This window comes from Camarhynchus parvulus, chromosome 2 (assembly GCF_901933205.1).
Source record: "Camarhynchus parvulus chromosome 2, STF_HiC, whole genome shotgun sequence".
Taxonomy (NCBI): domain Eukaryota; kingdom Metazoa; phylum Chordata; class Aves; order Passeriformes; family Thraupidae; genus Camarhynchus; species Camarhynchus parvulus.
This window is the reverse complement of record NC_044572.1, coordinates 113,206,000-113,233,540: the sequence shown is the minus strand read 5'-3', so window position 1 is coordinate 113,233,540 and position 27,541 is coordinate 113,206,000. Positions and strand designations below refer to the sequence as shown.

The window sequence follows — 27,541 nt, the reverse complement described above, 5'->3', positions numbered from 1 at the left end:
CCTCACGATCCGGCGGCTCCAGCGCCGTGAGCTGTGCGGCGGCGCCCCCTGCCGGCCCGAAGGAGCTCTGCCCGCGCCTTCCCCGCTCCCCCGCGCTCGGCCAATCAGCGCCCGCCTTCCCCCGCGCTTGGCCAATCAGCGCCCGCCTCTCCTCCCAAAATGCCCCCCCACCCCGGCGCGGGCCTGGCTCGCGGGTTCCCGCGCGCGCCGAGGTAGCGGAGGCGCTCCCGGGAACGGGAATGGGAATGGGAACGGGCGCGGGGCTCGGCGGCCTCGGGAGCGGGGCTGGCCCTTGGCCACGGTGCTGCGGGTGTTGAGCCTGCCGGGGAGGGGGCTGCAGGTGGATGAGAGCAGTGCCCAGCTGAGGCTTTCCTCTATGTGTTTTTCCTAGTGTAGCCTGCCAGGTGTTTTTTTTTGTTTGTTTGGTTTTTTTTTTTGTTTTTTTTTTTTTTGAGGTCGTACTCCCCATACTTCTCTAGATTGCCTTCGGAAGCGCTCGTTTATATACGAGCTGGTCCCGTCTTTGTTATGCTCCGTGTGTATTTTTGTCCGTTCTCTCAGAAAATGATAGACTTTTTTTTTTCTTTCCCCTTTTAAGTTCCTCTGCAGAGAACGATGGCTGATGAGGGGAAAAGCTGTGTTCCCACGGAAGTGTGTGATGTATTGGAATCGGTTTCTTTTCTGAGTGTAGAGGGTAAAGCTTCAACCTTGGAGTCAACAGTATTGCCTAATACAGAGGAACAGCAGGTGTGCATTGGTTTTACAAGGTGCATTCTGGTCACGCTGGGTTGTTTTTTGGTGGATTTTTGGGTTTTTTTGAGCTTTAATAAATGTTTTTTTGGTAAGAACTGCTGTACTCCTCTGCCCCCGAGATGTGTTTGATTCTTCTGCTTATTTCTCGTTGCTTACACACGGGTCATAGCCTGCACCAAATGCAGACACATGGTTAATGCTATGTGATCTGATGTGCTGAACTTTGAGGGGAAAAGAGTAAAGTGCTTCAGTAATTGCAATTTGAATGTACTGTTATTTTTAATAAGCTTTAAAAAAATACATTTATCCTTGATGTGAAAGCTCATTAGGTGCTTGGAAATAAAAATCTATAATGCTCTGCTGTGCTCTAGCAGAAGAGAATATACCCAGCTATGTGATTTTAGAGGGCTCTGTTTCCTGGGTGACTTTTCCTCAGGTGACTTTGCTTTGTCTGATTAGTGCTGGTCATGACTGGGCTGTGGAGAGCTCTAGTAAATCCATCTGCTGAATGAAATGTTGCCAAAGTGAAGGCAGAAACTCCTTGAGAAAGGAAGGAGTGCTGGGATCCCTCTAAAATGCTCCCTGCTATTTTAGTGCTTTACCTGGGAGGGGAGACTGTTGGGGAATGGAAAAGGCCACCTGAGCAACTGAGAACGGTTTCCTGCTTGTGACTGTGAGGAAGATGAGGGTCTGGTGCCTGGATGGTGGTGAGGAAGCGGTCTCTTGAGGCTAGGAATGTGTCAGTCAGTGTTAATGCTCAATACGAAATGAAAGTGCTGGGGAGCAGCTGTTAGAATAACACAGCTTGAATTGAGTACAGCGGGAGACCAGAAGGTGGAAGCACTGCAGTTCGTGCCTCTGATCGTGTGCTCTTGTAAAACCAAAATACTGCTTTTGTCGTGAAAGAATGCTAAAGGGAGGGGAGGGGGGCACACACACACACAAAAAAAAGGGTTACTTGAGGACAGTAGAAGGGAAAGAGGCAAATAAAAGCTTAGAGTCTGAACTTGACATGAAAGGAAAACGTTAAGGCATTAATATAAAATAGGAAACACTGTATCAGATGGTATGCTGATATGATTTGGGGCTGTTCTGTTTAAAAAGTGGCAATTATAACTGTGTATTGTGTCTTTCTTCTTTTTAATGAATAGGTGTATGAACCTTTGAAAGTCTTCTTGAGAGTGAGGCCCTTTTCTATAGCAGAGCTTGAAAGCCATGAATCCCAGGTTTGTTGTAGAACTAAGAAATAATGTGGGTTTTTTTTTCTCCCCTGAACAACACATAGTGTTGTAAGGCAGAACTTTCTTTTGCATAAGCCATGTACTCCCCTTATGTGGAATTATTGAGCACCTGGATAGATACAAGATTTTTTTTTCCCCCACCCCCATGACTTTTAATAATTTGTATGATATAGACATGCACACCTGTAACTCTTCAAAGTTTCACTGGGTATGATATTTAAAAATTGGTATCAGCTCTCTGTAGTGCTCAAGATACCAAGGGGTTCCATGGAAGAGATTATGCAATTCTAGGCATAATTTGAGTATCTGACCCTTAAGCTTCTTTGAAATGCTAGAATAATCTCCTACCTCATCCTGGTGACTTTTTGCTCAGCCTGTCAAAAATCTCCTGTAACCTCTACACTGTCAGATTCAGATGCCTCAGTGTTTTATACACACACATGTACAAACATTAAGAAGTGCTCCCCTTCCCCTCATTGTGATCACTGATGCAAAGAATTCCTTTAGCTGTCTTTGGAGGACAAGGTCTCTGTATCGTATCTCTTAGCCCTTGTCTTTGCTGGCTGTCTGATTGAGGAGAGGTCAGCTTGAAGAGCTCTAAGAAGGATTTAATGTTAGTTCTTATTTGCTTCTTGCAAATTGCTTTTTAAAAATGCATTCTTGCTTTTGATCTACCAGAGTTGGAACCTTTGAATTGTTTTCACGTGGATAATTCTTCCCCCCTCCTTGCCCCCAACTTCACTTTGCCTTTTCTTAGCTCTCCTTGAATAGTATGTACTTCCACAGTGCTTCCAGTTTGGTAAATTCTGCAGTCTGAGCTGGCTCCAAGTGTAAATTGATTTGCAAAATCAAATTGTTTCAGGAGTTGTTTAGTACATTCCTCTTTGGAGCGAGACGTTTCTTAAAAGCAGGGAGGAAAAAGTGAACATTCAGGTTTGTCCAAACTTTTTTGTTTTCATGTAGTTTAGGCTAAAATAGTTGGACTTCCAACCTTTTAGCTGAAGAATTTGTTTTGCATGGGATTAAGGCTTTTTTCTCAGCCTCCAAAAATAGAATGATGGAAAGATCTTCAACATTTTTAGTGTTTTCTACTTTCTTTACTATCACCTGAATCCAAGAAGAAAATGCTTGGTAACAAATGGAAGAAACCCACACAAAGCAGTCAAGTTAGCCTCACTTCCTAATTTTTAGGTCTTATTCCTCCTTGCCATGCATAATTTTCAAGAAAGCACCTTTGTTCCAAATCTGTGGCACAAAAAAAAAAAAAAAAGGTAGAACCCAAGACCTATTTCTTATAGTTACAGGCTGATGCTTTAAACAAAGACAATCCACAGGTTGACTGATCTGTTGATGCTTATAGAAATGATGATTTATGGAAGTAAAGCTTAAGAGGTCTGGGTGAAATTCTGTACTCTTGTCAGCAATTCTCCAGAGTCACCTGTGGGAAAGTAGGAAGTTGTGTTTTTTGGGTACAAATGATGTGTTCAGTGCCAGAAATGGTGCAGCTCCTGCCAATTTACCTGCAGGGTTAGCTGGGGGAGACAAGTGGAGTGAATTGTTACCTGCTGGTTTCCATCTCTGCAGATCTGAACGCTTTGGGCCTCTACTCACAGGCTTCCATGAGGTTGGTGGCAGCTGATGGCACATGCTGCAGATCCTGGATTATTCTGTAGCTCTCTAGGGCTTAGTACATCTGACCATGTGGGAGAAATGTTAAAGACTATACAGGTTCAAAGCCTGGCACAGCGAGCAGGTGATTGGTCTAAATTCAGAAAGCAGTTTCTTAGAGCTTCTCAGAATCACAGAATAAGCTGAGTTTGAGGAGACCTGCAAGGATCATCAAAGTCCAACTTCTGGCACGGGACAGCCCCAAGAGTCACACCATGTGCCTGAGAGTGTTGTCCAAATGCTTCTTGAGCTCTGTCAGTCTTGGTGCTGTGACCACTTCCCTGGGGAGCCTGTTCAGTGTGCAGCCATCCTCTGGGTGAAGAACCTTTTTCTGATTTCCAAACTAAACCTCCCCTGACACAACTTCAGGCCATTCCTTCCTGTCTTTTCACTGGTCACCAGAGAGAAGAGATCAGTGCCTGCCCATTTTTGTTTCCTTGTGAGCAAGTTGTGGGCTGCTATGAGGTCTGTACCAGTTAATTACTGGCACAGAGCTCCTAGATCAGTTAATAATCAGACTTGTTAATTGAGGCTCCTAGGAACAGCAGTGCTTCCTATGTACACACTACACGTGGATTATTGATCTTAGAAGTTCTGGCCAGTGTCTGAACATAAATGTCAGATTAAGTTACAATCAATACTTTCAGATGATGCATCAAGACATTAAGCTATACTGGGAGTTCACTTTGCATTTTTGGTAGCCAGTCTGGTGTAAAATAAATTTTTCTTTAACACTGCATCCTACATTTATCAAGCTAGTGAGTGTTTGGTAATTATGTTTCACCTTTATTTAATTGAGAAATAGCAATCAAATTACTTGAAACTAATTCAGTTTCATTCAGTACTGGTAACACTATTTATCAATCGAAGGGTAACTTACTTTACTCTGTTAATTCTGCTCTTAGTCTGTTTCACACCGAAAATGACTGATGGGGAAAAAATTACATAGTAGATTTCTATGTAATTTTATTTTTGTAATGATTGTGCAAGTCACAGTCACAAAATAGGAGTGTTTAGAAAGTGTTCCCAAGGAAAAGTTGCTGGAAGGAATGCAGGTAAAAGTTTTTACCTCTTAGAAAACTCCACAGGATTGCCTTGACTTTTTGTCTGTACTCTGGCTTTCATGTGAAGTGAATATCTCTGTAGTGACATGCCTTGAGATGATCATTTAATGTAAATTGTGGGACTTCTTGTAGCTCTGGTAAATGGGTGAAGACACTTGGCTTTTGGGGGTTGTTGGAGGGGGTTGTTAATTTTTTTTTCTTCAATTAGCTTTCTTCCTGAATAACTTTGTGCTATGCTTTGGTTTATCTTGTCTTGTTTTTTTTAAGGGTTGTGTAACTATTGAAGATGCACAAACAGTAATTCTTAATGCACCCAAAGAGTCTTCTGCAATGAAAAACAGTGAAAGAGGGATTGGTCATGCTGTGCACAGCTTCACCTTTTCTCAGGTCAGCCAAGTTCTTTCAAATTTTTTGTTTTGTTTTTTTTTTTCACTGTAATGAAAGCTGAATTTTGTATTATGTCATGCAATGTGATTTTTCTTCTTTTAATTAAATGTGGTACTTGCCTTAAAAAAAAACCCAAACAAAACCCCCTGCTTATTAATTACTGATAAGCTATCAGGAAAGCTGTATTACAATGGAGGTGCCCATTAGATGGGACAAGGAATCTTCTTTGGCATGTCTGTGGTTTTCTTTGATTAGATGCTACAGAAACATCTTGTAGGCACAAACTTACTGTGGTTCTGCTGTTCCTGCCGATGCTTTTATCCCAGAAACCTTATGTTTGTAGGAATTTATGTAAGCATGTACTTAGTAACTTCCTTTTGAAAGAATAGCAACTTAACTGCTTAAACCTTCTATACTGAAAGCAAATTTCTTAGCTTTGCCTACTGCAAGAAATTCTGTTCTTACAGTACCAAAAGATAAACAGTTCCAGAGATTGAGTTATTTAGACCATTGTGATGCTGATTTTCTCATCAGTTGTGGGTAACTGGTGAGGAGGGAGTTTTACATCACCAGCAGGGCTCTTGAAAGTGTCCACTGAACAGCATGTGCTCAATAGAATCCTGAACAGTTTATTTTAGGAGTAGGAAAATATTCAAAAATGAGTGCAAGCCTTGAGTGCCCCTCATTATTAAGCAGGCATCCTGTGGGAACCCAACAGAAAACATTGAATCAGAAGGGTTCAGACAAGACAGGAAAAGCTGGTGTCTCCTACCCAGCTTGTTCTGAAAAATCAGTCATGTCCAATCAGTACTTAATATTTTGGCTTATTAAACTTCTTTGTGCCATTTGTCACTATTTTTTTCTGTTTTTCTCTTATCCTAGGTCTTTGGACCAGAAACTACTCAGAGTGAATTTTTTGAAGGCTCAATGAAAGATATCATAAGAGCATATATTAATGGAGTGAATGGACTGGTATTTACTTATGGAGTTACAAATGCAGGCAAGACATTCACTATCCAAGGTATAAAATATTTGCATGTATAAAACCTAAGTCAAAGCCAGTGACAAGCTTACATGGATGTTTACACTTAATTTTTAAATATTTTTAAGGGACTTCAAAAGATCTTGGTATTTTACCTCGCTCACTTGATGTGATTTTTAACCACCTAAGAGGAAGACATTACCTGAAGATGAACTTCAAACCATATTTGAGCAATGATGTTAAGAAACTAGAGGATGAACAAGTTAAGCAAGAAGAAGCCTTAAAAACTGCTATTCTTGCATCACTCAAAGAGGTCAGTGACCAAATGCTTCTTAAAGCTTTTCTGTAAGACAGGAAGTTTTAAAAGTCTTTATTCCACTATTGATTCTTTATACATATAAAAATCTACAGTATGCATACTTGGTGAATTTTGGAATAATAAGACAATTGACTGGTTTTGGAACTCAGGGTAAATGGGAAGAGCTTTCTGCAGCACACAGTTCAAATCAAAAACCATCGCAAAGCCAAATCTCAACTTCTAGAGAGAAGTCTCCTCTTTAGAGGAGCAGTTCTGACACTGTGGTGACAGTAGCCTTTGAAAAGTCTGAGAGGCACATGACCTAACTAAAACCTGGTTCTTGTTAAGTGGCTCTTCTTGCAGGTTGGGTTCCCAGGCTGGATCTTGGTGCAGTCATTCAAATGCTTGTACTAGCTCAGGAGAGACAATAGTACTGTCTTGGCAGTGAAGAAGGCAGGGAGAGTCCCTTTTGGTAGAAGACAGTCTTAAGACAGATTAAAAAGTTTATAAACCTGTAATTTATATAAATTCATAAAGAAGTTTTCTGGATCAGCAAGTGAAGGGAGACGCCACAAAATGAATGTCCTAAAATGATTCCTATCTGCCTTAGGGGATAGTATGTGACTAAGGCTGTAGGTAGAATAGAGAAGTCTTTACTGTGGCAACCCTTCTGTTCTTATTATCTAGTAATTTCTCTTTCTGTGATGAGAAACTGTCTCACCAGAAAATGGGCATCCATGTACTTGGGACTATTTTATACTTCTAAGTCCAGTTGTAGTTTGCTGTCAGATTCCTTTTGCTCAGAGAACATTTTCCCCTGAACTGTGATTCTGTGCATCTAATCCCAGGATGCATGAGCTCAGCCGGTTATCATTCAAAGCAATTCTAAATTAATTCTGGGATGTACAGAAATAATGTTAGGGTTTTGTTTTTTCTGTAGTCTTTAATACTAACCTTATTTAAGTACTCCAGTTAACCCTGAAAGATATCCTTCTATAACTCAAATTCATATGTAAAGTTCCACTCCAAATTTTGTTGCTTAATTTAAATTATGCAACTCAAAACTTTGTTTAGTCTGAGTCTGGTTGACACTTGAGGAAATATCTCAGATGAAAAATCTGAAAGATTTGAACGGTACATATTTATTCTGAAAGTGTCTCTGAATATGTGTATGCACATAAAGGAGGAGGGCATTTTAAAGAAAAGTTGAGATGGTTAGGAGGATAGTAAGTAAATACCTTCAAAAATTTTATGGAAGCTCCAGCCTTGAAAAGAAAAAGCAGGAGCCCAGGGTCTGGAACAAAAGGTCAGTATCTTATTTTGAAGATAACTCTATAAAAATATTTCCTTCTGTTAAATCACAGTCTGACTTACTTGTAGTTTAGTAACTGAATGTTGCAGTAGGTGATCTAGATGCTGATGCACTGCAGTGTAAAGAGAGCAACGCTCCACCATGAGGAAGGTCAGGTAAAAATGAATCAGGAAACTATTGAATGACAGGACCTTGTTTGTGTGTTACAATGCTTCCATAGAGATAGCTTGTGAATGAATAGCATCACTGTTTGGATGCTCCCTGAGCTGTAATCTGAGAGCAGATATGATTTGGTGGGCTTGGCTTTGGTTGACATGGATTTCTGTAGGCTCATTTCCCAGGCTCAGTTTACATATCTCACAGAAAGAGCTTGCTGTTCCTTTCCTTCTCCCAGTTTTAACTGCTCTGAGTTACTGCAGCATTTAATGTCCTACTTTCTATTCGGTATGCAGTACTGCTGCAACAACTCTTGCTTAGCATGGTTCATACCCTCCCTTCCTTCCCTTTCCTGTTTCTTTTCATGGGGTTAAATACTTTTTTTTACTGAATTAAAAGATTCTTTATCTGCATTCCTCTTCCCACCTGTTATTGTATTTTTGATTAAATGTCAGCTTCTGTTGTTGGCAAACAATGTCAGTTCCTGTTCCCACTTGTTTTTAGGCCATCATATTCATGCTCTTTTCTGTAATTCACTTGAAAAGCAGTGTAGCAACAGTTAATTCTCTGTTTTCTCACAATACCTTTACAAAAACTTATCACGTGCACAAGTCATGTGGTACTGGGTTTTCTAAATTCCACTGCATTTTTGACATGCATGTGTGTCAGTCCCATATCCTGCTTGGCACTTCACAAACAATGAAGAGGACCCTTGCTGTGGTTAGTCTTCTAATACTCAAGAAACAGAATCATTCGGACAGTGCAGCTTCTGCAAAATGGTCACTTGCATGATTTTGTTGTAATTCTCTTCTATGCTATTTATCTTTAAAATGGAAGACCTCAAAGTATGGCTTTGTGCCTCTCTGTTTGTAAGAATTCTGGTTTGGGTGTATCAGGTGGATAACACTGGTATCAGCAGTCAATCCATGATCAAGTTAGTGCTGCATTTGAGTGGCTCTGATGCTAGGGTTTGCTTCTCTGAATCTGTTCCCTCCTACTGTAGGATGATCCTCTCTCAGGAAAGAGAAATCAGGGTGGATGTCCTGATTTATAGAGGTCTATGAAGTATAGAGAGAGGGGGTAGTATGTGGAGATGCTGGGCTCTAGTGGGAGTTGCTGCTTTCTTACATTAGTTTTTCCAGAGGTAACTTAAAGGCTGTGCTTTGGTGAACCTTGGCAGGTTTAAAACAATTCTTTTGGTGTAAAGAAATTCAGCAAATGTGTGTATTTAAAGAAACTATGCTGTTGCCTGTTTTTCATGGCCTTTTAGTTCAGCCTGAATTAAAGCAACATATAGTGTTGGTTTGTCATAACTTAAGTGCTACCACCTTGGCAGTTCCTCCTGGAGGAAACTTCTCCAGTTCTTTTGGGTGACTGAAGCACTGCTCAGATTTGGTCAATAGCTCATAAAGGCACTCTGAGCTGTTGCAGTCTGACAGAATTCTTTTTCTCCTAGACTCTGAAGTCTCCAGTGTTAGCAGCAACTGGCCACCAAAACTGGCTGCTGGGAGTAGCAGCAAGCAATAATTCATGTGATGGAAAGAGTATTTATTGATTATAGTTCAGTTTTATTAAATACATTTAATTTTCAGCCAGAGTAAAGGTGGCCTAACACTTAATACTACTTCAATATTTAAATCTTAAGTGCTGGAATTGCTGTCATTTTTAACTTCTGCTTTTCTCATCATCTGTTCATGTGGATTTAATAGTCTCTTATTTTCTCAAGGAGACAGAGAGTATCTCAAATACTATAACAAATTTCTGTGATGTGAAGTTGGATTCTTCTAACTGTACTTCAGACAATCACCCTTCTAACTCCCTAGGTAAAGTGGAACACTGTTGTGTCGGGGAAAAACATAATATGAATTAAGAAATATTAGTGGGTTATTATCAGTGGATAAAAAAATCCCTATACTATACTGCAAAGTAAATATATGTAGATTTTGACCAAATTTGTCTTCCTCTGGAGAAAGGGCAACTATATAAAAGTATTTTGATAGTTTCACTCCTTTTGGGGGGAACAGGGAGATTTAGTTTTGCAAATAAAATGTATAAACTGCTGGAAGTCTGTGATAAAGCGAGTCCATCAGCTTAGAACTTGGGCATATTCTTGTAACAGATTGCTGAGAAGTCTGAACATTTTTTGATAAGCTAAAGTTATCCATGTATATCTAATTGTACAACACAGATGTATCTAAGCCTTCTCCTTTAGCAGGTTCTATAGATCCTTTTAGAAGATTCTATATACTGATTTAAAATCTGTCAATGAGTTGATCTTTGAACTCTTCCTCTGTTTTGGGTTAGCAGAGAAGAACTTTGTACCACTTGATGTTCATAAGACTAATATGCAGCAAAGAACACAAGCATCTGTGTGGATTTCCTTTTGTGAAATCTACAATGAATATGTGTACGACTTATTGAGTATTTTATCTACATCAAAACCTCAAAGGCGCCGAGTTTTAAGAATTTGTGAAGATCAAGGAGGAAATTGTTACATTAAAGGTAATAATCCTGTTTTATGGCCTGGGCAGTTGCACAGAATTTCTCTGATGACCAGAAATGTATGTAAAAGATCTCTTTTTGCAGATTTAAAGTGGATTAATGTTCAGAGCACTGAAGAAGGCTGCAGACTACTGAAAATAGGAAACAAGAACCGCAGCTTTGCCTGTACTAGAATGAATGAGCAATCAAGTAGGAGGTTTGTTCCTCTAATTATAAGCATACTCTGTCCCTTTTGAGGGGAGGGGGGGCACTTTAGAATGTGTGTGAAATGAACCACTCTTCAATAATAATTTAATACAGCACTTGATTATTCTGGTTTTTAAATGAAATTCTCTCTGAAAGAAAACAAAGAGAGACTCTGTGACTAGTAGTAGCTGCACTTGGGTTGCTATTAATGTCTTTGGACAACCAAAAAGATCAAATCATGTTCATTTTTGAGTGCCAGCAGGGCTATGCATCTTGGCTGTGTGAGGATGTTGCAGGAAAAGCTGGTTAATTTTTCATAGCTGGCAGTATAATTCTTGGAAACCTGGAGCCTGTCACTAGGGGATATGGGAAGGATCAGGTCATGTAGTATCTTACACTGCTGCTAGATTTTCTAGATGCTTTTACATTGCTGTGTTCAAGCTGAGCTTAGTTGGTGTCTTAAGAATTAAACCCCTACCTTTTTATCCAGCTCTGAACAGGGATCAGGGAGAATCTGGCTTTTGATGGAGTGAGAGGAAATAGAGAAGGTTATATCACTTTATTGGAAGTGCCTCCTTTCTTGATTTGAATGACCTCTTAATAATTTGTCCTTTAAGTGTGGAAGGGCTCCGTTTTATTTTTAGCTAATACAATCATAGTGTTACTAAGCCTGCTTTTTTTCTGTAAAAAGCAAGAGTTATTTTGTTCTGTATTAGCTAAAGACAGCTGCTGTTAAATTTCATGCTCTTCTTAGAGTTTTATGCCTAGAATGCCCACTGCTTAAGGAATATACTAAAGATGTTTCTGTGCTATGCTTCCTGATGAATCAGAGAAACTGGGCACCTCTGGTTTTGTGACTTTTCTCTTTGGTTTCACACAGCATGCCTACTGCCTGTGTAGATTGTTTTCTAAACCAGAGTTACTGGATTTTTCAAGTGTTACAAACTCAACCTTTTTGGAAAACAGAATTATTTTAAAACCAAACAAGTAACTGTGCATATTAAAGTAGGCAAAATTACAGGACTGTACAACTTGAACTCATTCCCTTCTCCCCACCATTTCTTTCTAAGTTAATCCTTCAGATTTGCTGAGTTCAGATACTGCCAAAGGTTTTCTATATGAAGTGGCTACATGACTACTCTTCTTTTGACCAATAGACTTTAGTGGAGTCTACTGATGGCTTGGTGTTTTTCTCCAAGACAGATTGTCGGCTTCATGTGGTATTTTTCCTTTTCCTGTGTGAAAAGATATAGAAAGTCATAAAATACACCTTTTTTTTTTTTTTTGCTGCTGAATGAATGCATTGCAAAAGTAACTAATATGCCAAGATAACTAGTGAATTAATTCTTGTCCTCTCTTCACCACTGAGCTTTCTGTAGCACACAAATTTTACTTTGCTTCAGTGACTGCTTAATTTTCATAACTGATTATTGAAAAGAGCTTCTTTCCATTCCAGTCACAGTATATTTTCCATCAGGCTACTCAAGCTAACTGATGAGCATCAGCCACGTGTTCTTGGAGTATCAGAGTAAGTGAATGCTTCATGTGATTACCAGGAATGTAAATATTTTGGAAAAATTATTAAGGTGTAAGCATGCCAAACTGCTGAACTTTTTAATAATAAACAAATGCTCTGAGAGTTGAGAAGGAAATCAGAACTCCACTGAGCACATAAACTGACTGGAAGCTCAACAGGGACAAGGACAGAAGTGTTTTCCTGTCTCTTACTCTAAGGTTTTGCTGGACCAGCTCTGTCAGTAGTGTGTAAATTGATGAAAATGTGTCTTGTCTCACACAAGACACATTATGGGGAGGTGGTGGCAGAGTAAGACTATGCAGCACCAGATGATATGTCCTGGTGAGCAGAATTGAAGTGTCTGGCTGATAGAGGGTCATCTCTGCAGCTGGAGGGCAGCAGTTGCTGCTGAAGGCCCAAGGTGCAAGCTGTGCCAATCTGTCTTTCTGCTCTGGGACCAGACTAGACTTCATGGGTCAAATGTTTGTGACAACACATTTGGTGTGCTCCTAGAATGTAAATTAAAATCTATCATCTCAAAAGAATTCTGGTGACGTGCTCTCAGACTGCTCCATGGTCCAATGTACAGTAAGAAGGGACCATCAAATGATTTGCTTAAAAATTGTTCTCCATTAATGTAAAATGCCAATGTAAGTGCACCCTGTGAGAGCAGTGTTAAGTCCTTACACTTAAGTCTCTGCTCTTTTCTGGTTTAGAGGAAGCAGCCTTATCTTCTGGCCTGAAGGCATTTAGATAGCTTTTTTTGGGATGGTGTCTTTTTTTTTTTTTCTGATTAATTTAGCTTGATAGAGAAAAATGAAGACAGCTTGTAACAGAATGTTTTAGTTCAATCCTAGCTCCTACTGCTTCCTCTCTTGTGTCTGCTGAGCAGGGGTGGTAATAAATATACCTCACTGTGAGGTAACACCTTTAAATGTCAGACGTTACAGTGATAAATACTCTTAAGAAAAGATAACTTGAGAAAATGACTTCATCTGTATTTTTTTTTTTTTGCTGTTCTCTATCATGGTGTATCCCCCTGGCAAAACTTGCAGCAGCTGTTAGGTGAATGACAGAGTTTGTATGTTGCTTAAGGGAGACAAAAGCTTTTCATCTTGTGCTGGAAAGGATAAAGAACATAAGGCTTTCCTACATTTGAAATAGGTGCCTTAATAATTTGAATAGGACTTAATTTAGCTGTATGAAAGTTTATGGTCTTACAAACTATTTTATTTAAATGAATTTATGTATAAATGAGTAATGGTATGGTCACATAAATTATCCAACTTCCAGAGCTTGAACAGCTTTCCTAATATAAAGTAAAATTTATTGAATTCCTTGGTTATCCAGGATGATTTTCTGATTGTGCCTTATTGTGCCATGAGGGACAATTCAGTGGCCTGAGTTTAGCAGCAAATAATTATTCAGCCAAGCAAAGAGCTCTAAGGTGATTTGGAAAGGACTTCATGTGTATGTTCTGGATAACTCTTTCATGCAGGTTGTCCTTCTGTGACTTGGCTGGTTCAGAGAGGTGTAATAAAACACATGTATTTGGAGACAGACTGAAAGAAGCAGGAAATATTAATAATTCTCTTCACATCCTTGGGAAGTGCATTGCAGCACTGAAGCAAAATCAAAACCCAAAGTAAGTGACAAGTTATTTACATGCCCAGTTTTATGTGGAAGCACTAAGTATCCCTTTATATGTCTACAAGCAGTTTGCACAGGGCAAATTGGAAATCTACAAAATCTTTTAAGTCTTCTTTATTATAGATGTCACTGAAATACCTGCGGAGTTTTCCATAACTGGTTTGTGGAGAGCAAAAAAAGGTAGTTTGCAGTAAACTACCAACATTTTTTAGTGTATGTATATGAACAATACACTTTTTGTACAGAGCCTCAATTTTGTCTTCTTCACTTCCATCTGCAAATTATACAGGTAGATTCACCAGGCAACTGATAGATGACCTGTACTTAGCTTTTGGCTTGTTCCACCATATGCTTTGGAACACAGGAAACTGTGATGCAAACACCATGCTACTTTTACTTCTAGATAGTTCAGTTTGTTAGAGAGCCTATGAAATCCAGCAAAGACCTTCCTCTTTGATGTAAAATCACTTAGGCTTAAATATGGGCATCCTACTGGATGTCTTTCCTGAAAGAGAAACAGAGTTAAGGTGAGCTAAAATAGCCCACAATTTTACAATTTGTATTTCGTGTCACAATTTAATTTTTTTCCCTCCCTGAGGATGAAGCCAAGCTATATTCCATTCAGAGAGAGTAAGCTGACTCGTCTGTTTCAGCCATTTTTCTGTGGGAAAGGCAAAGCTTGTATGATTGTAAACATCAATCAGCATACTTCCACATATGATGAAACACTGCATGTAATGAAATTTTCAGCTCTAGCCAGACAGGTAAGAGTATATTTACTTTCTCTGCTATTCTTTTTTTTTTTTTTTTTTTGTTAGTAGTGATTTGTGAAATTATCAGGTTGTATGCATTTTAGTGTGATTTGGATTCTTGATTATTCATATTAGTTCTTCTGCATGTGGCCTCTCTCTAAAAGGCTTCTAGTAGTCTTTCCCATCTTCAGACCTATTTGTGATAAGAAGTTAAGACAACTGCAGCTGTCTGACCATTCAGTTCTGCACCACTGATGTTCTGTGTAAAGCACAGGGCACTTTCAGATATGACTGATTTATACCATCTATCTGAGCAAATGCAGGATTTCAATTCAAACTTTTGATGAATTACTTAACCTGAGTGCAGTTAAACATCTGTTGCACAAGATGAGTTGTTCACCACTTCTTGGACAGTTGGTGGTGGTAAAAGGAGTGTCATCTTCCTCTGTAGTCTAAATGATGAGATATTTTGCAACTGCATTGCTCCTATTTGTCTAAATGAAAATAATTAATAATAAAGAAGCATCTTGGCAAGCTTTTCCTCCATCTCCTTCAGTTCCCCTGGGGGGATCCCATCCAGCCCCATAGACTTGTGTGTGTCTATGTGCTGTAGCACGTTAATGACCATTTCCTCCTGGATTATGGGGGCCTCATTCTGCTCTCTGTCTCCATCTCCCCCTAAATTCAGGACTTGGGGTTGATGTTTGTCCGTAACCTCATTCAAGTTCCCTGAAGCTGCTTCTTGCAGGGAGTGGGATGGTGGGCTATGCTGTCTTTCATGGCAGAAATACAGTAATTTTTAATCTGGAGCCACAGATTATTTCTGACATGTTGTTACAAATTTGTAATAGCATGTCTAATATGATCTCAGAGAGGAAGATTTTTCTGATTCTCTTCAGGTGTGACTTTTGTTATAAGTGTGTACTGTGGAGATAAACTTCTCTGCTATGCTGTCCTATGACATAGTTACTTAAAACCTTTATGTAAATAGCATGAATTTCTGAATCTGGTCATGTTGTTTCAGGAAGGAGCAAATGTTGTAGGGATTTTCTGCTTTTCATTAACTTTGCAGGAAACTACACCAAAACCCTTATATTTTAGGGGAAGAGAAACCACCTGTCTAGACAAGTGTGCTAAGTTTGCTAGCAGATATTTCAATTTTCACTCTTTTTAGAGTACTTAAGTCTTATGTTCATGTAAGAATTATGTTACATTGATGGATTCTTATTTTTTCTGCTAAAAGGCATGTAAGCTTTTGTGGGCATTCATGTGATCATTAAATATTGTGTAAATACAGCAATGCGTTCGTGCCACTTCTTCCTGGCATCCTGATACATACAATATTGACAGCATTGGTAAATCATCTCTGGATTTTTCAGGTTATCCAGACAATCCTGCCCAAAAATTTTGGTTATTTTCCACCAAAGCTAGTTGGAGGTGATGGCAAACCTATGATGCACTTTGATGCTAACACATCTGTAGATGACTTTGCTGACAGTACTGAAACCTCTGCAGAAGAGGAAGTGGACATCACCATTCTGAGTCATGAGGTAAATACGTGTCTACTTAGAACTGACCCAAGAAAGCAATTCTGTTAGTTCTAATATTGTTTTAGCATAAGAGATGTGCTGAAAACTGCATCAAATGGGAAGTTTAAGTTTCTGTTCAGTGTCAGACTGACTAGACCTAGAGTGCCTAGTTCAGTGTAGCTGTGGAAGGATGCCCTGTGGCTTTCTAGTTAGGTCAAGTGCTAAATTTGGAATTCAACTGATTGCCCAACAAGAAGACTAAGGAAGCAGCACATATCTTTAAAAGAACATAATTTAGTTTTTTGTGCCTTTTTTGGTAACAGCAGTAACGAATTAAGACACAGCATTTTAAAAACAAAGATAGCGATAAACTGAAAAAATCAAGTAGTTTTTATGTTGTTATGCTGTACAAAATGATACTTAAATGCCAAAACAGAAGTGAACTTTTTGATAGTGGACACCATCAAGATGGGCACAGGATGTATTTGCAGTAGAAATTTATCTTTGAAAATATTTAAACTTTGGTGTAGAACCCCAAAAATATAAGCTTGTAAAAAGTACCCTCTGTGGATGTCTGCCTGTATGAATATTTTGTTTGAGGTGCATGTCAATATGCATTTCAGTCTTGGTTTTTGAACTGAAATATTTTAAATTTAGGACCTCTTGAAAGCTGCAGAGGACTTAAAGGAGAAGGTAGCTGCAGAAAGGCGGAGTAAGCTCCTTCTGGAGGTGAAGATCCGTAAAGAGATGGCAGAAGCAATGTTTCAACAGCTGCTGGAAACAGAGGAAGCCTGGAGGCAAGTCCCATTGCAGTCTGCTCTGAGACTGAAAGTCTCATGTGAATATGTGTACATACAGATGTATATTCAGGACTTTTCTACTCATGTTATTTAGAGAAGGCAGGGCTGGACAATTTCAAAACCTCAGAAGGAAAGGGAAGAAAGAACATTAAACTTGTTCAGATTAGCCTCTTCCCATTTACGGTGAAAAAGTAATGCTGCTTTCCATTCAGCTTTCCTCTGCTGAATGTGTAATTACTGGAGCCTGTCCTGGCTCGTTATTACTACTTAGCAGATGTGGAAGATTGCTACAGGTACCCCACTGAGGTGATTTTTCCAAAACACACACTCTGTCATGTTAATATGCATGCATGTTCTTAAGGTAGTTTGAATCAGAGCTCTTTTGAGCTCCTCTGCATGAGCCACTGTTAGTTTACTGTCTTATGAATTACTGTGCCTTATGAATTATGAACCCTGCACTGATGTTAATTTAGAATTTTTTTCAAGTCCAGATTCCTCAAGTTGAGTTCACTTCCTCTTAACTCTTCTTTAAATCAGTTTCTTGTGGTATTGAATTGTTTAAAAAATTAATACTGAGTTGCCAGCTGAGCACGCTATGGTTTAACCCCTGCACTAGCTTTAAAATTGTTTGGTTGCCTTTGGCCAAACCCATGAATTAGCATTGATGCCTTTTCTCTGTTGAGGTGATTTTCTGCATCATTGACGGGGCATGTTTTTAAATTTTGACAGTAATGTGGAAAGTATTGAAATAATAGATGGGGAGGGACTTCTCACAAGAGTATGTAGTGACAGGACAAGGGGGAGTGGATTCAAACTCTGAGAGTTGGTTGAGCTTGGTTGTTATGAACAAATGCTTTACTGTGAGTATGAGGAGGCATGGGAACAGGTTGCCTAGAGAAGTTGTGGATGCCCCATTCCTGGAAGCGTTTGAAGGGCATTTTGGAAAGGTCTAGTGGAAAGTGTCCCTCCCCATGATAGGGATGTGAGAATCAGATGATCTTTAAGGTCCCTCCCAACGCAGGCCATTTTATGATTCTTTGAAAATTAATTCGGCATTTATCTTAAATGGAAAAAAAGAAAAACCAACCAAAACGCAAAGTGAAAGATGGCCCCAGGATGCATGTTTCAAATAGAACATCTAAATGGGTGTGGTCACTTCTGTTGCTGTATGTTGGTGATTTTCTTAATTTCTGTAATTTTTTTTCTGACAGGTGTTAAGTGTGTGTTCTTCTATAGCATTTCTTTGGTATATGCCAAGTAAAAGTTACACTTTGGTGCAAGTCTGTAGGATAGCTGAGATTAAAAGGAAAAAAGTGCTTTTTTGTCTTTTTGTTTCACTATTTCTGATTAGAGAAATCACTTGAATATTCTCAGTTGAATACATGTAGTCAAATGCACTATTTGGAATGCAAACACATCATGCATAACTAACATGTTCTCTTCAGCAACCGCCTGGAAGACATGAAAGACAGCTATGAAGAAAAACTAGAGAGCAAATTTGAAATGTATAAAGAGGCCATTAAGAAACATGCATATATGTGTGCAATGGAACAAATTGAAGAGCATTATGTTCCCATAGAGGAATTTTTAGCTGAACAAGAGAAAGTTGAGGTATGACTTGACTGCCATTAAAGTATGCTCTAGCCTCTTAACTGTAAATTTTGCTTTTCTTTAACAGAATCACTCTGGGATTTTGGATATAACACTAAATAAGGAAAATAACTAGCAGTTCAGCCTTGCTGTTCTGTGTTCAATGCTCACCACAAGCATACAGATGTCTTTTTTCTGGCACCACCTGTAGTGCACACCTAAACCTCTTGATTTTTGAGGGCACAGTTCAGTTAAATCCAAGTCATTTTTATCTTTGTGGTGCAATGACTGGAACACCCAGGGGAATGATGTATACAGGAGTCTGGCTTTCTAGAGATCTTTGGCATCATAGGATGTAGATTAAAATGCTACTCTGAGAGGGTGATGGGGAATTTGTTACAGGATAGCTATTTTAACTGATCTCTGGTCTGGAGGATTGTGGGATAAGAAACCCATGAAAAATCCAACTTCATGCAGGAGAGAACTGAATCTCCTGAATGTACTTAAACATAGAATTGCTCGGGGTTGGCATTAGTAAGTTGCTACTCCTTTTGCAATGCAGCCAGGTTAGCTATGAGCAACTCAGTTTTCTAACCTCTGCATGGATGGTTAAGCGCATCCAGGCAGCAGATGAGCCCTGTAGGTCTTGTTTTCAGAAGGTTTTTAGTGGAAGAATGGAACAGCTGTGGTGTCCACCAGAGGCACTTTCTCATTGCCCTTTCCTGTTCTGGAACAGATAAGCCATTGCACTCTATGGATAGACAGGTTCCTTTCAAGACATAAGAAGTGGGTTTCTCTTGTAGATTGTGGTATATAAATATTTCTGCTTTACAGCTCTCCATTCAGGTGCTGACAAGCAACACCATATTATATAATGGCCTGTGTTTTTCTATCTCCTTCAAATTTGTCTCTTTTCCTCACTTGGACTCTGTTTCTATGTTCAGTTATATCCTAGCTATACACTATATTAGAGTGGACAAAGAGTTTTAATAGTGCTCTTATACTAGCCAAGAGGCTGCATAAGGGAAGGTTCAAAGACCAAGATGCTTTTGGTAGCAAGTCAGATAAGAAACTACTGAAATCCCCGAGATGTAGAAGGGTTAGCTGACAAAAGAGAGAACAGCATGAATCTGAGTGGGCAGCTTCAGAAAACCAGAGTTAGATGAATAACTTTTCTTGATGATACCACTTGTTTGATTTCTCACTCTGAAATGCCACGCCAGCAATCTGACAGATACTGGGAAAGAGTTTGAGATTAAAATGTAGCTCTGTGAAGTATTTTTTTCCTTAGTTAGCAAGCAAACTTGCAACAATATTTAGCACAGACATGCTAAAGTTTCCTTTCTGCCATATGGATACTTTTAATACAGTTTGGAAATCCTCAGACTGGAAGAGTTGACTCCTTTGTAAAGAAACTTCCTCCTAGATGTCTTTGTGACCTGAGTGTTATCCCTTATTTCCTAACTATAACCTGTGAAATAATTTAAAATTACACATGTCCGTGTGGTGTAATTGAAGGACGCGCACTAATGCATCAGATCAAGCAGAAGTGCAGACAAATTCTACCATATGCCCTTATTTTTTTCAGGATAGAGAGAGGAAAATACTGCAACTGGAAAGGCAACTTGATGAGCAGTCAGGGAGGCTGTTGGCTCTGGGAAGTCTGAGCTCGGATATTCCAGCTTCTGAAAATAACGTGGAAGGAGGTAGGAATGTAATCTGAGTATTCAATATTCAGTTTACTCCTGGTAATGTGTATAAACAGACAAACTTTTCTTTTGCCTATAGGTCTTATGGACAGCACATTAAAGAGAGCCAATGAAGGATTGCAGAAACAATGTGAAGAGAAGGAAGAGGTAGCTCTTGCTTAGTATTTTTATCTGGGGATAATGATTGTAAACACTGTCATGGTTCAATGCTGAAAGATGTGCATTGTAGACAAAAGCATGAAGATTCCTGCAAATGGGCATTGAGCTTATCAAAAAAAAAAAACTTTTGCTCAGTTGTAGATGACTTTTGCCAGAGACTGTTCTGGTTTTATTCTGGTCTGTAAAACCATTTGCTACTGTAACAAGTCATGGTGAATGTGGCGTGAGTTGGAAGTAAGGAAGTATGTTTAGCTTTGTGCTGGAATTTATTGCAAATATTGCTGCCATGACCTCAGAGCTTTCCTTCCTGAAATTCTGCCTGCTTCTGCATAGGGGAACAGTTACAGGACCTGGTAATAGTTTAGATTTTAGATCTAAAATCAAATAGTGCCTTAAAGCAGTCCTTTCTGGAAGTACTCAACTCCACTATCACCCTAAACTTAAGTAAACGTGAATATTTCTGTTCTTCAAACAAGATCCCTGTGCTCTGAGTGGGAGGTGGGAATTATGGAAAACAATAATTTTTAAGTATGCATTTTTATTCTATTCCTTGAGTGATCTTCTTATAAAGATACAGTTTGCTTCTCCTGTTTAAAGAGGATGTGGGGAGAAGGGAAGACATAAGTCTTGCTTCTTTCTCTAATATCAAATATGACTAGGGATTGGAGAAATAGTTCCAGCTGGCTCTAATAAGCCGTGTAAATAGAAAGTGAACTTAAATCCCTTTCTATTAAGAAAGAATACTCCAAAAATAACTTTTTCCTTACCAAGTTTAATGTCTTGTGCTATGTCTGTAGGATTTGTTTTCCACTGTTTTTGAGAGCTCTACATCATTTTCCCATGTCACTTTGAAATTTTGGTGAAAGTTTGGCTTTTATGCTTGTTGTGAGGATACAGTTATTGATTTGTTCTGTGTGGCTAGAAAGTGTTAGAATGATGAGATTGATTCCTGGCAATAACTGAAGCGAGAATGTTTTAAACCAGTTCATTCCATCAGTGCCTTTCTGCTGCTTTGCCTCAAAGATCATTGCATGTGTGACTTGTAATTCACCACTTTTTTCTTCCCATTCAGCCATTAAACATGGGCTAAGGGTGTGAGTTTTTTAGCAACTCTGTAGAAGTAAATTAACAATAATATCTATTAATATCTACTTTTTGCTTCAGAATTTTTTGGCTCTTGGGGCTTAGGCTTAATTCATTAATTTTCCCATCAGAAAGGTGAGGCCTTCTGTGGTAACTGTGCTCCATTGTGAATAGTATTAATGAGACAAAAGTGTTCTTTTAACGACTCTTGCTGAAATGGAGCAGGCTGTTCCAGATGTAGCCTGGTCTGTGCTACTGTTCATTGATTGGCAGGTCTGTAAATCACAGTAACTTCAACACAACAGCCTTTGAATGCTCCAGCTGCATTTTATCACCTGAAATTATGAGCTAGGACAGAGGAGGTTGAGAGAAGCAAACTTTCTTGTTTTGATCTTGCAGTTTGCACTGTTCTAGTCATAAACAAAATTAATGTAAAACATGCTGTTCTGAACTTCCATGTGTATGGGCTTTATTTTCAGCTTATAAAATCTCTGAAGTTTAAAATACAGAAACTAAACGAAACCCTGCTAGAAGCTAATGAAGGATACAGAAAAATGGCAGAAGAAAACAGTCAACTGAAGCACACAATCATGCTCAAGGTTAGTCAATGATTTAAAAACAACTTTAATATGGCTTGTATCTATAGTTGTACTAGCTGCTTCTGCATATTTTTATATGTAAAACCACGGTTAAATTAGCAATTTGTTTTCATGTTAGCATGTTTTCTGTGCCTAACTTCCTGAATTATGAGCTCAGAGCCCTTGTGTTTCACTACTTGACTCTGGATCTTGTAAGCAAAACCCATTTTTCAACTTAAGTGATAGACTCTGTCAATGGGGTAACTGCTGACAAAGCCTGCTCATCTAAAGATGTCATGAATTCTTGTCAAGCAAAGAAAATACTGCTTAGAACTCATCATGAAGCATGTTGCTGAAGCAAGCAAGGTGTCAGTAGCACAAATGCTACTGCAACAAGGCCTCAGGATCTATGGCTTTAAAGCTGTACTGATGGTCCTGCCAGAAGTGGCCGAACTGGATGAGAGATATGGGCAGATAAACTGTTTAATACAGTAATAGACATCTTTCCTTCAAAAGCAGGGACTTCCTACAGTTTACTGCATCTAACCTCAGACATCAACTAGCTTCCTAAACAAAAAAATGAATTTTTCAACTCTTGTCACTTTGAATCTATGCCTTGCTTGTAACCTGCAGGAAATACTAACTGCTTAGTCATGTCTTTCTTTGAACATTAGATTACTTTCTGCATTCTTTTTAGTTTAAATCTGAGACTGAAAATTATTTGACTTGAATTTTTTGATTGGAAGTTACCTTCCTATCCCTTATTAATAGGAAGGTGATTTTGCTAACCACAGAGATTAAAGAGTATATTTAACACTCTGTATTCTGGCCATTCAAAGCATTTACTCAGTCCTGGTTAGCAGACTTATGCTATGAGAGTTTTGATTTGCCCAGTTTTGCTTTCAGAAATTGCAAGGCAGGAAAGCCACCTTTATCTGGTTCCTAGAACAGCATCAATTCTTTGCACAGGGGGGCAAAGCATTTTAGCATCAACCTCTTAGTCAGACTAGGTCTCTAACTAGATTGTATGGCCCTGTAGTTTGCTGGGTTTTTTATTACTTTGATGTAATTTAGAGGAAATGGGTATTGAATGGCCATATGACACTAGAAACAAGGGTGTTTATGGGTTTAATAAAATAATGTGAACCAGAGAATTATCTGCATGAAAGAGGGAGACCATGGAGTGTTCACATACTTAACACAGCCTTACCCTCATAGGACCAAGAAATGAATAGTCTTCAGAACTGGGCTAAACGTGTTCTTGAGCTTGAAGAAACAGTGTCTTCCCTGCAAAAGGAGCTTGAAGAACAGAAAAAGAATTTCTTTGCAGAGGAGTCAAAACAGCAGAAACCCAGGAGAGGTTTGCTGGCTAACCTGAAATCCACAGTAGCATCCACTGCTAGTACACCTCTTGGTAAAGGCTGGGGGAAGTATGAAGAGACTTTACCCTATTCAAGAAAATAAGTAATGTTGTCTCATAAAGCAAAGGAATAATATTTGATAAATCAAAGTGTGCAATTACTAGGCTTCTTTATTAGTCTTAAACTGTTGGTAGCTCTTTCTCACTCTTAGATGCCATCTTCACTGTCAAGTTGATGGAGAAAAATGTTTAATACAGAACTTTAATTGGATCAAGGTTGAATTTAGAACTATAAAGGTTTGAGTCTAGACATATGCTTTTACTGTTGAGATAGGGATGTGATTTGAGAAAGATAGATAGATTTTTTAATTCTGGAGTAACTGCTATCATGGTCTTCTGTACTGATAAAAGTGTGGTTCATGCAAAGTGGGATGTCCCTCATCTGCTGTTCATTATGTTTTTAAGTTATTTTATATCATTGCTGATTCCTAGAAATCAGATGGCTTGTAAACTTAATCCTAAGTAGTTAAAATAGCATGGTTCTTCAGTTAATATTCTGGTTTTGACCTGGAGACTCCCTTCTTGGGACTTGCTTCTAAGCAAACTGCTAAAGAAGGTAATGAAATGAAATCTGATCTGGCTCCTTGCTATTTTTCAGCTAACTTGCCTTTGTAAAGAAATTTGTTTAAATAAAATTTGAATTTCCCCTAGGAATATGTATTAATACTTTGAAACATGTATTTAATAAAATTTTCCATTGCTAAATTCAGCTCTGACTCTTCATTTTGTAAGTCAGCAAAACCAAGATAAGAAAAGATCATGAAATTAGAGCCCAAATAATGACAGTGATTGATATAGGATGAGCTTGAGTTGAAAAAATCACATCCTTGATTATATTACTTAGCTTTTGTCTAGTAGCTTAAGGATGGAAGACTGGAGCATGATAAAATTTGAAGTAGTTTTCCTAAAGCCCTTTCCAGTCAGTGAAGGTGAGGGCATTTTTAACTACTGTGGAAGTACATGCTTGTAATTGCTGGAGGCTTGCTGTGGAATCTGTAAGTAAATTGGATTGATCAGTCCCTGTAAGGGAGTTTCTCTCAGTGGAAGGGGACTGAGTTCAAAGCAAGAACCTCTCCCTCCCTGGGGAGACAGTAGGTGGTGCAGCCTCCCCGTGTGACAGCCCTGCTCTGCTGTGACTCCTCTTGCCAGACTGCTGAGAGTTTTGGGTTGGTCTGTGATCAGTAATCACTCTGACATCTGTTTAACGAGGCTGTAGAGGCTGTACTTCAGCCATTGCTTTTCTCATGTTTTGAGCTGTGTCTGATAAATACAGGGTTATCTGGTTTTAGTAGTTCTGAAGGTCTATAATCCCTGCAAGGTAGAATTTCTAAAATATTTGTCTACTCCCACATAAACTATTCCAGCTATTAAAAAATATTTTGGTGTAGTTAGATGAGACACTGAATGTTGATCTCTTGAATAAGAAAGCTGTTATGAACAAATTGCTTTAGGAAAAGCAATTAAAACAGAAGTTTAAAAAAATCATCAGAACAGCCTAATACTGGAAAATTTCCATAATATTGTTTCAAACTACATCGTGCTACACCTTGGCAGCCTGTCTAGCAACTTTATGTAACACTAACTGTAACCTCCTACTCCCTGAGCAACTGTTCTATGTTCCCTCTTACTTCCCAGAGCTCTTTGGTTGGCTACAGGAAATGGTTTGAAAGACAAAGTTACATTATCTAGAGCTTTTTTTTCCTCTTTTTTCTTTTTCAGTCTTAAAATAAAATGAAGCCTGTAGTGAACTACTGGCCAGTGCTGAACGGTTAATGTTTTCCCAAAAGTTGCTAAAGCACAGTGTGGCTATTATGTTAAAGGCTTTTGAGAAGCTGTTTTCAAGAATTAGCTGAGAGTTTGTTCTTTTCTTCATGCACCTCCAGGATAATAAGAAACCACAAGAAGGATGCAAAAATGGTGGGTTTGGTCCTTTTCAGTTTCTCAAAGGTGTAAGGAAAGCAGAGTCCATTAATCATGGTAGTGGTGATAATCAGAGATTTCCCTGTTCCACATGAAGCTACCATGGAATAGAACATCAGCTGTTTGATTTATCTCAAATCACTGCCATACTACTAGCTTCAGATTAAGTGTTTATTAAAATTAAAAATCACCATACAGTAGAAACTATTTACATATTTAACTGAGAGTCTGTTTAAACTGCACAGTTTGACTGAAGGAAGCCCCTGGAAAAGAAAAGCCATGAATACTTCTGCTGCTGAGCTTTGACTGCAGGCACACTGAAGCTTTCTCTGAAAAGTTTGAAGCTTCTGCAAAGTACCATTTGCCTAAATAACTGGGCTGAAGGATGGCAAAGATGTGTACTGGGTTTCAGCTCCAAGAACCAGTGTCACTTTGAAAAAGAAGTAATCTATGCTGTGCTGTGGTTACACTGCAAGTGCACTAGCTTGCTCACCTGTTTGGGTAAGTAATTTGATAGAACAATTCCATGTAAAGAGCACAGCAACTTGCCTTCACTTTAAGAATTAATTTGTAATACTAAGCAACAAATGGCAGTGTCACTGCAATATAACTTGATATCTCATTGCATGTTTCCACAAATTGTTTTTGATAGTGCTAGAGCTAGTTTTAGCTTTCAAACAAATTTGAGGTTAGTTGATTAAAGCAGCAAAAATATAAGGAATATTCTTGAATAATCACAGAGGAATAAAAATGAAGATTAAAATATTTTCACTGGTAACATTTTCAGCGACTGCAATGAAGGTATTAACTTCCTTCAAAGTCCTGTGCTTTTCCATGGACCTCAGATGATGGCTTTGGCCTTGTGGGAAGCTGAAGCTTGAACACAGAGTGAGGTGCGCTGCCACGTCTGCAGTCACGTGTGTTCATCTTGCACTTCTGCACCTGATGCTTTCGTAATGCTTTGAAAATTATTTTAAATTTAGGGTTTTACAGCAGAAAATCAGAACTTTTTTCAGTGTAAAGAATTACATACATGACTCTTCCTCACAGGAAACCTTGACACTGTTTAGAAAGCCTTACAGGAGGTGACAGTACGCCTGATACCTAATGTGAAATAACAAGGATATAAAAATAATTTTTGCAATATGCTGTATTTCAAAAAAGATGATTTAAGAACATCACCATGCCTTAAATCTGTAAGTTCTCCTTTGTGACTTTTTGTTTTCAAAACAGCTGTTCGTGCATCCTCTCAACCCTTTTATCAAGGTCTCCTTGTAGCATATTGCATGACTTAGATCCTAAGAAGGTCTTGTCAAACTGTACCAGGACATGACTGCTTTCCTTTCTTCTCCCTCCCCACCCCAAAAAGCCTGTTTGCTTTGGGGTGTTTCTACAGATGCAAAACACAGAGCCTTTAAGAAGAACTTGAAGCTTTAGAGGAACTGTTTTAACTAAATAAAGACATTATTTCTCTGCAGAATTATTCTTCAGCATTTCAGCTTCCACACTCAGTTAAGACATCTGAATGCATGAAGTAACTGGTTTGAGCAGTCTGTTCTAAAGAGAGTCTCTGCCAATGATCTATGGCAATAGAAAAAGTGTTCTTTGTTCTATGGCTGTTGTTGATACTGCCCTTCTGTTGCTGTGTAGAAGTCATCAAGCACACTCTGTAGGTAATCAAAGGTTGGCCTCTCTTCTGCTTTGTCTTTCCAGCATGTTTTCATGATATCATAAAGCTCAGCTGGGCAGGTTTCCATGCGTGGCATTCGGTACCCACGCTGAAGAGCAACCATCACATCAGAATTGCTCATACCTTCAATAAAAAACAAAGAAGAAAGAGTTGATGAAATTATCTCCATTCCTAGAGAAGTTATTTTTTCTCTTTTTTACTTCACTCTAAAGATCTTCACCCACTAGTATAATACCTTTGCTACTTATTAAAGGTGACTCCTAGCATGAGTTCAATAAACAAGGTTGAGGTGTGCACTGGCAATGAGGGACTTGCTCTGAAAGTCCTGGTGGGAACATTTCCATTTCTGCAGCTGAGCACCACAACCTCTTTAGTGCCAAGCCTAACAAGACTGTGAGAAAAATCACAATTCTTGTCTCCAGAACCATCTCTGTTCTGTTCTTCTGACCAATCCTGTCCCCATTTAGTCCGATTCGTGTGGTGTTGTGATTCCCAGCAAAAGCCTGCCCTGGCACCAGCCTTCATCTCTAGCTGCAGAGCTGCTGCTCTGCTTGCTGGAGACCCATCCATCCTGGAGAGCAGCCCCCCTGTTTGAC

The 27,541-nt window shown here is 38.9% G+C and overlaps 2 protein-coding genes across 3 annotated transcripts in view; one reads left to right on the top strand and one right to left on the bottom strand.

The window, feature by feature from the left end:
- The first annotated feature begins 172 nt into the window (after nt 1–172).
- On the top strand, nt 173–23,379 carry LOC115900999 (kinesin-like protein KIF20A). The gene is made up of 19 exons (XM_030943255.1): nt 173–212; nt 599–747; nt 1,905–1,979; nt 4,994–5,113; nt 5,996–6,134; nt 6,224–6,408; nt 9,588–9,684; nt 10,166–10,363; nt 10,448–10,559; nt 12,006–12,077; nt 13,564–13,710; nt 14,314–14,479; nt 15,847–16,017; nt 16,654–16,793; nt 18,242–18,407; nt 19,975–20,092; nt 20,175–20,242; nt 21,817–21,936; nt 23,134–23,379. Exons 2-19 carry the CDS (start codon nt 616–618, stop codon nt 23,377–23,379), a joined length of 2,472 nt encoding a protein of 823 aa, XP_030799115.1. The 5' UTR covers nt 173–212; nt 599–615.
- Nucleotides 23,380–25,415: 2,036 nt separating this feature from the next.
- The window catches only part of LYN (LYN proto-oncogene, Src family tyrosine kinase), a 49,581-nt gene continuing 47,455 nt past the window's right edge, over nt 25,416–27,541 (bottom strand). For both annotated transcript variants that reach the window (XM_030970028.1, XM_030970034.1), the window contains exon 13: nt 25,416–27,068. In XM_030970028.1, coding sequence (XP_030825888.1) covers nt 26,866–27,068 — 203 coding nt within the window. In that variant the 3' untranslated portion in view covers nt 25,416–26,865. The remainder of the gene's footprint in view (nt 27,069–27,541) is intronic.

Coding starts and splice junctions, on each gene's coding strand:
- LOC115900999 (XM_030943255.1), top strand. CDS start 616: ATGGCTGATGAGGGGAAAAGCTGTGTTCCCACGGAAGTGTGTGATGTA. Junction 5,114..5,995: donor ACAGCTTCACCTTTTCTCAG/GTCAGCCAAGTT, acceptor CTCTTATCCTAG/GTCTTTGGACCAGAAACTAC. Junction 20,093..20,174: donor TGAAAATAACGTGGAAGGAG/GTAGGAATGTAA, acceptor TTTTGCCTATAG/GTCTTATGGACAGCACATTA.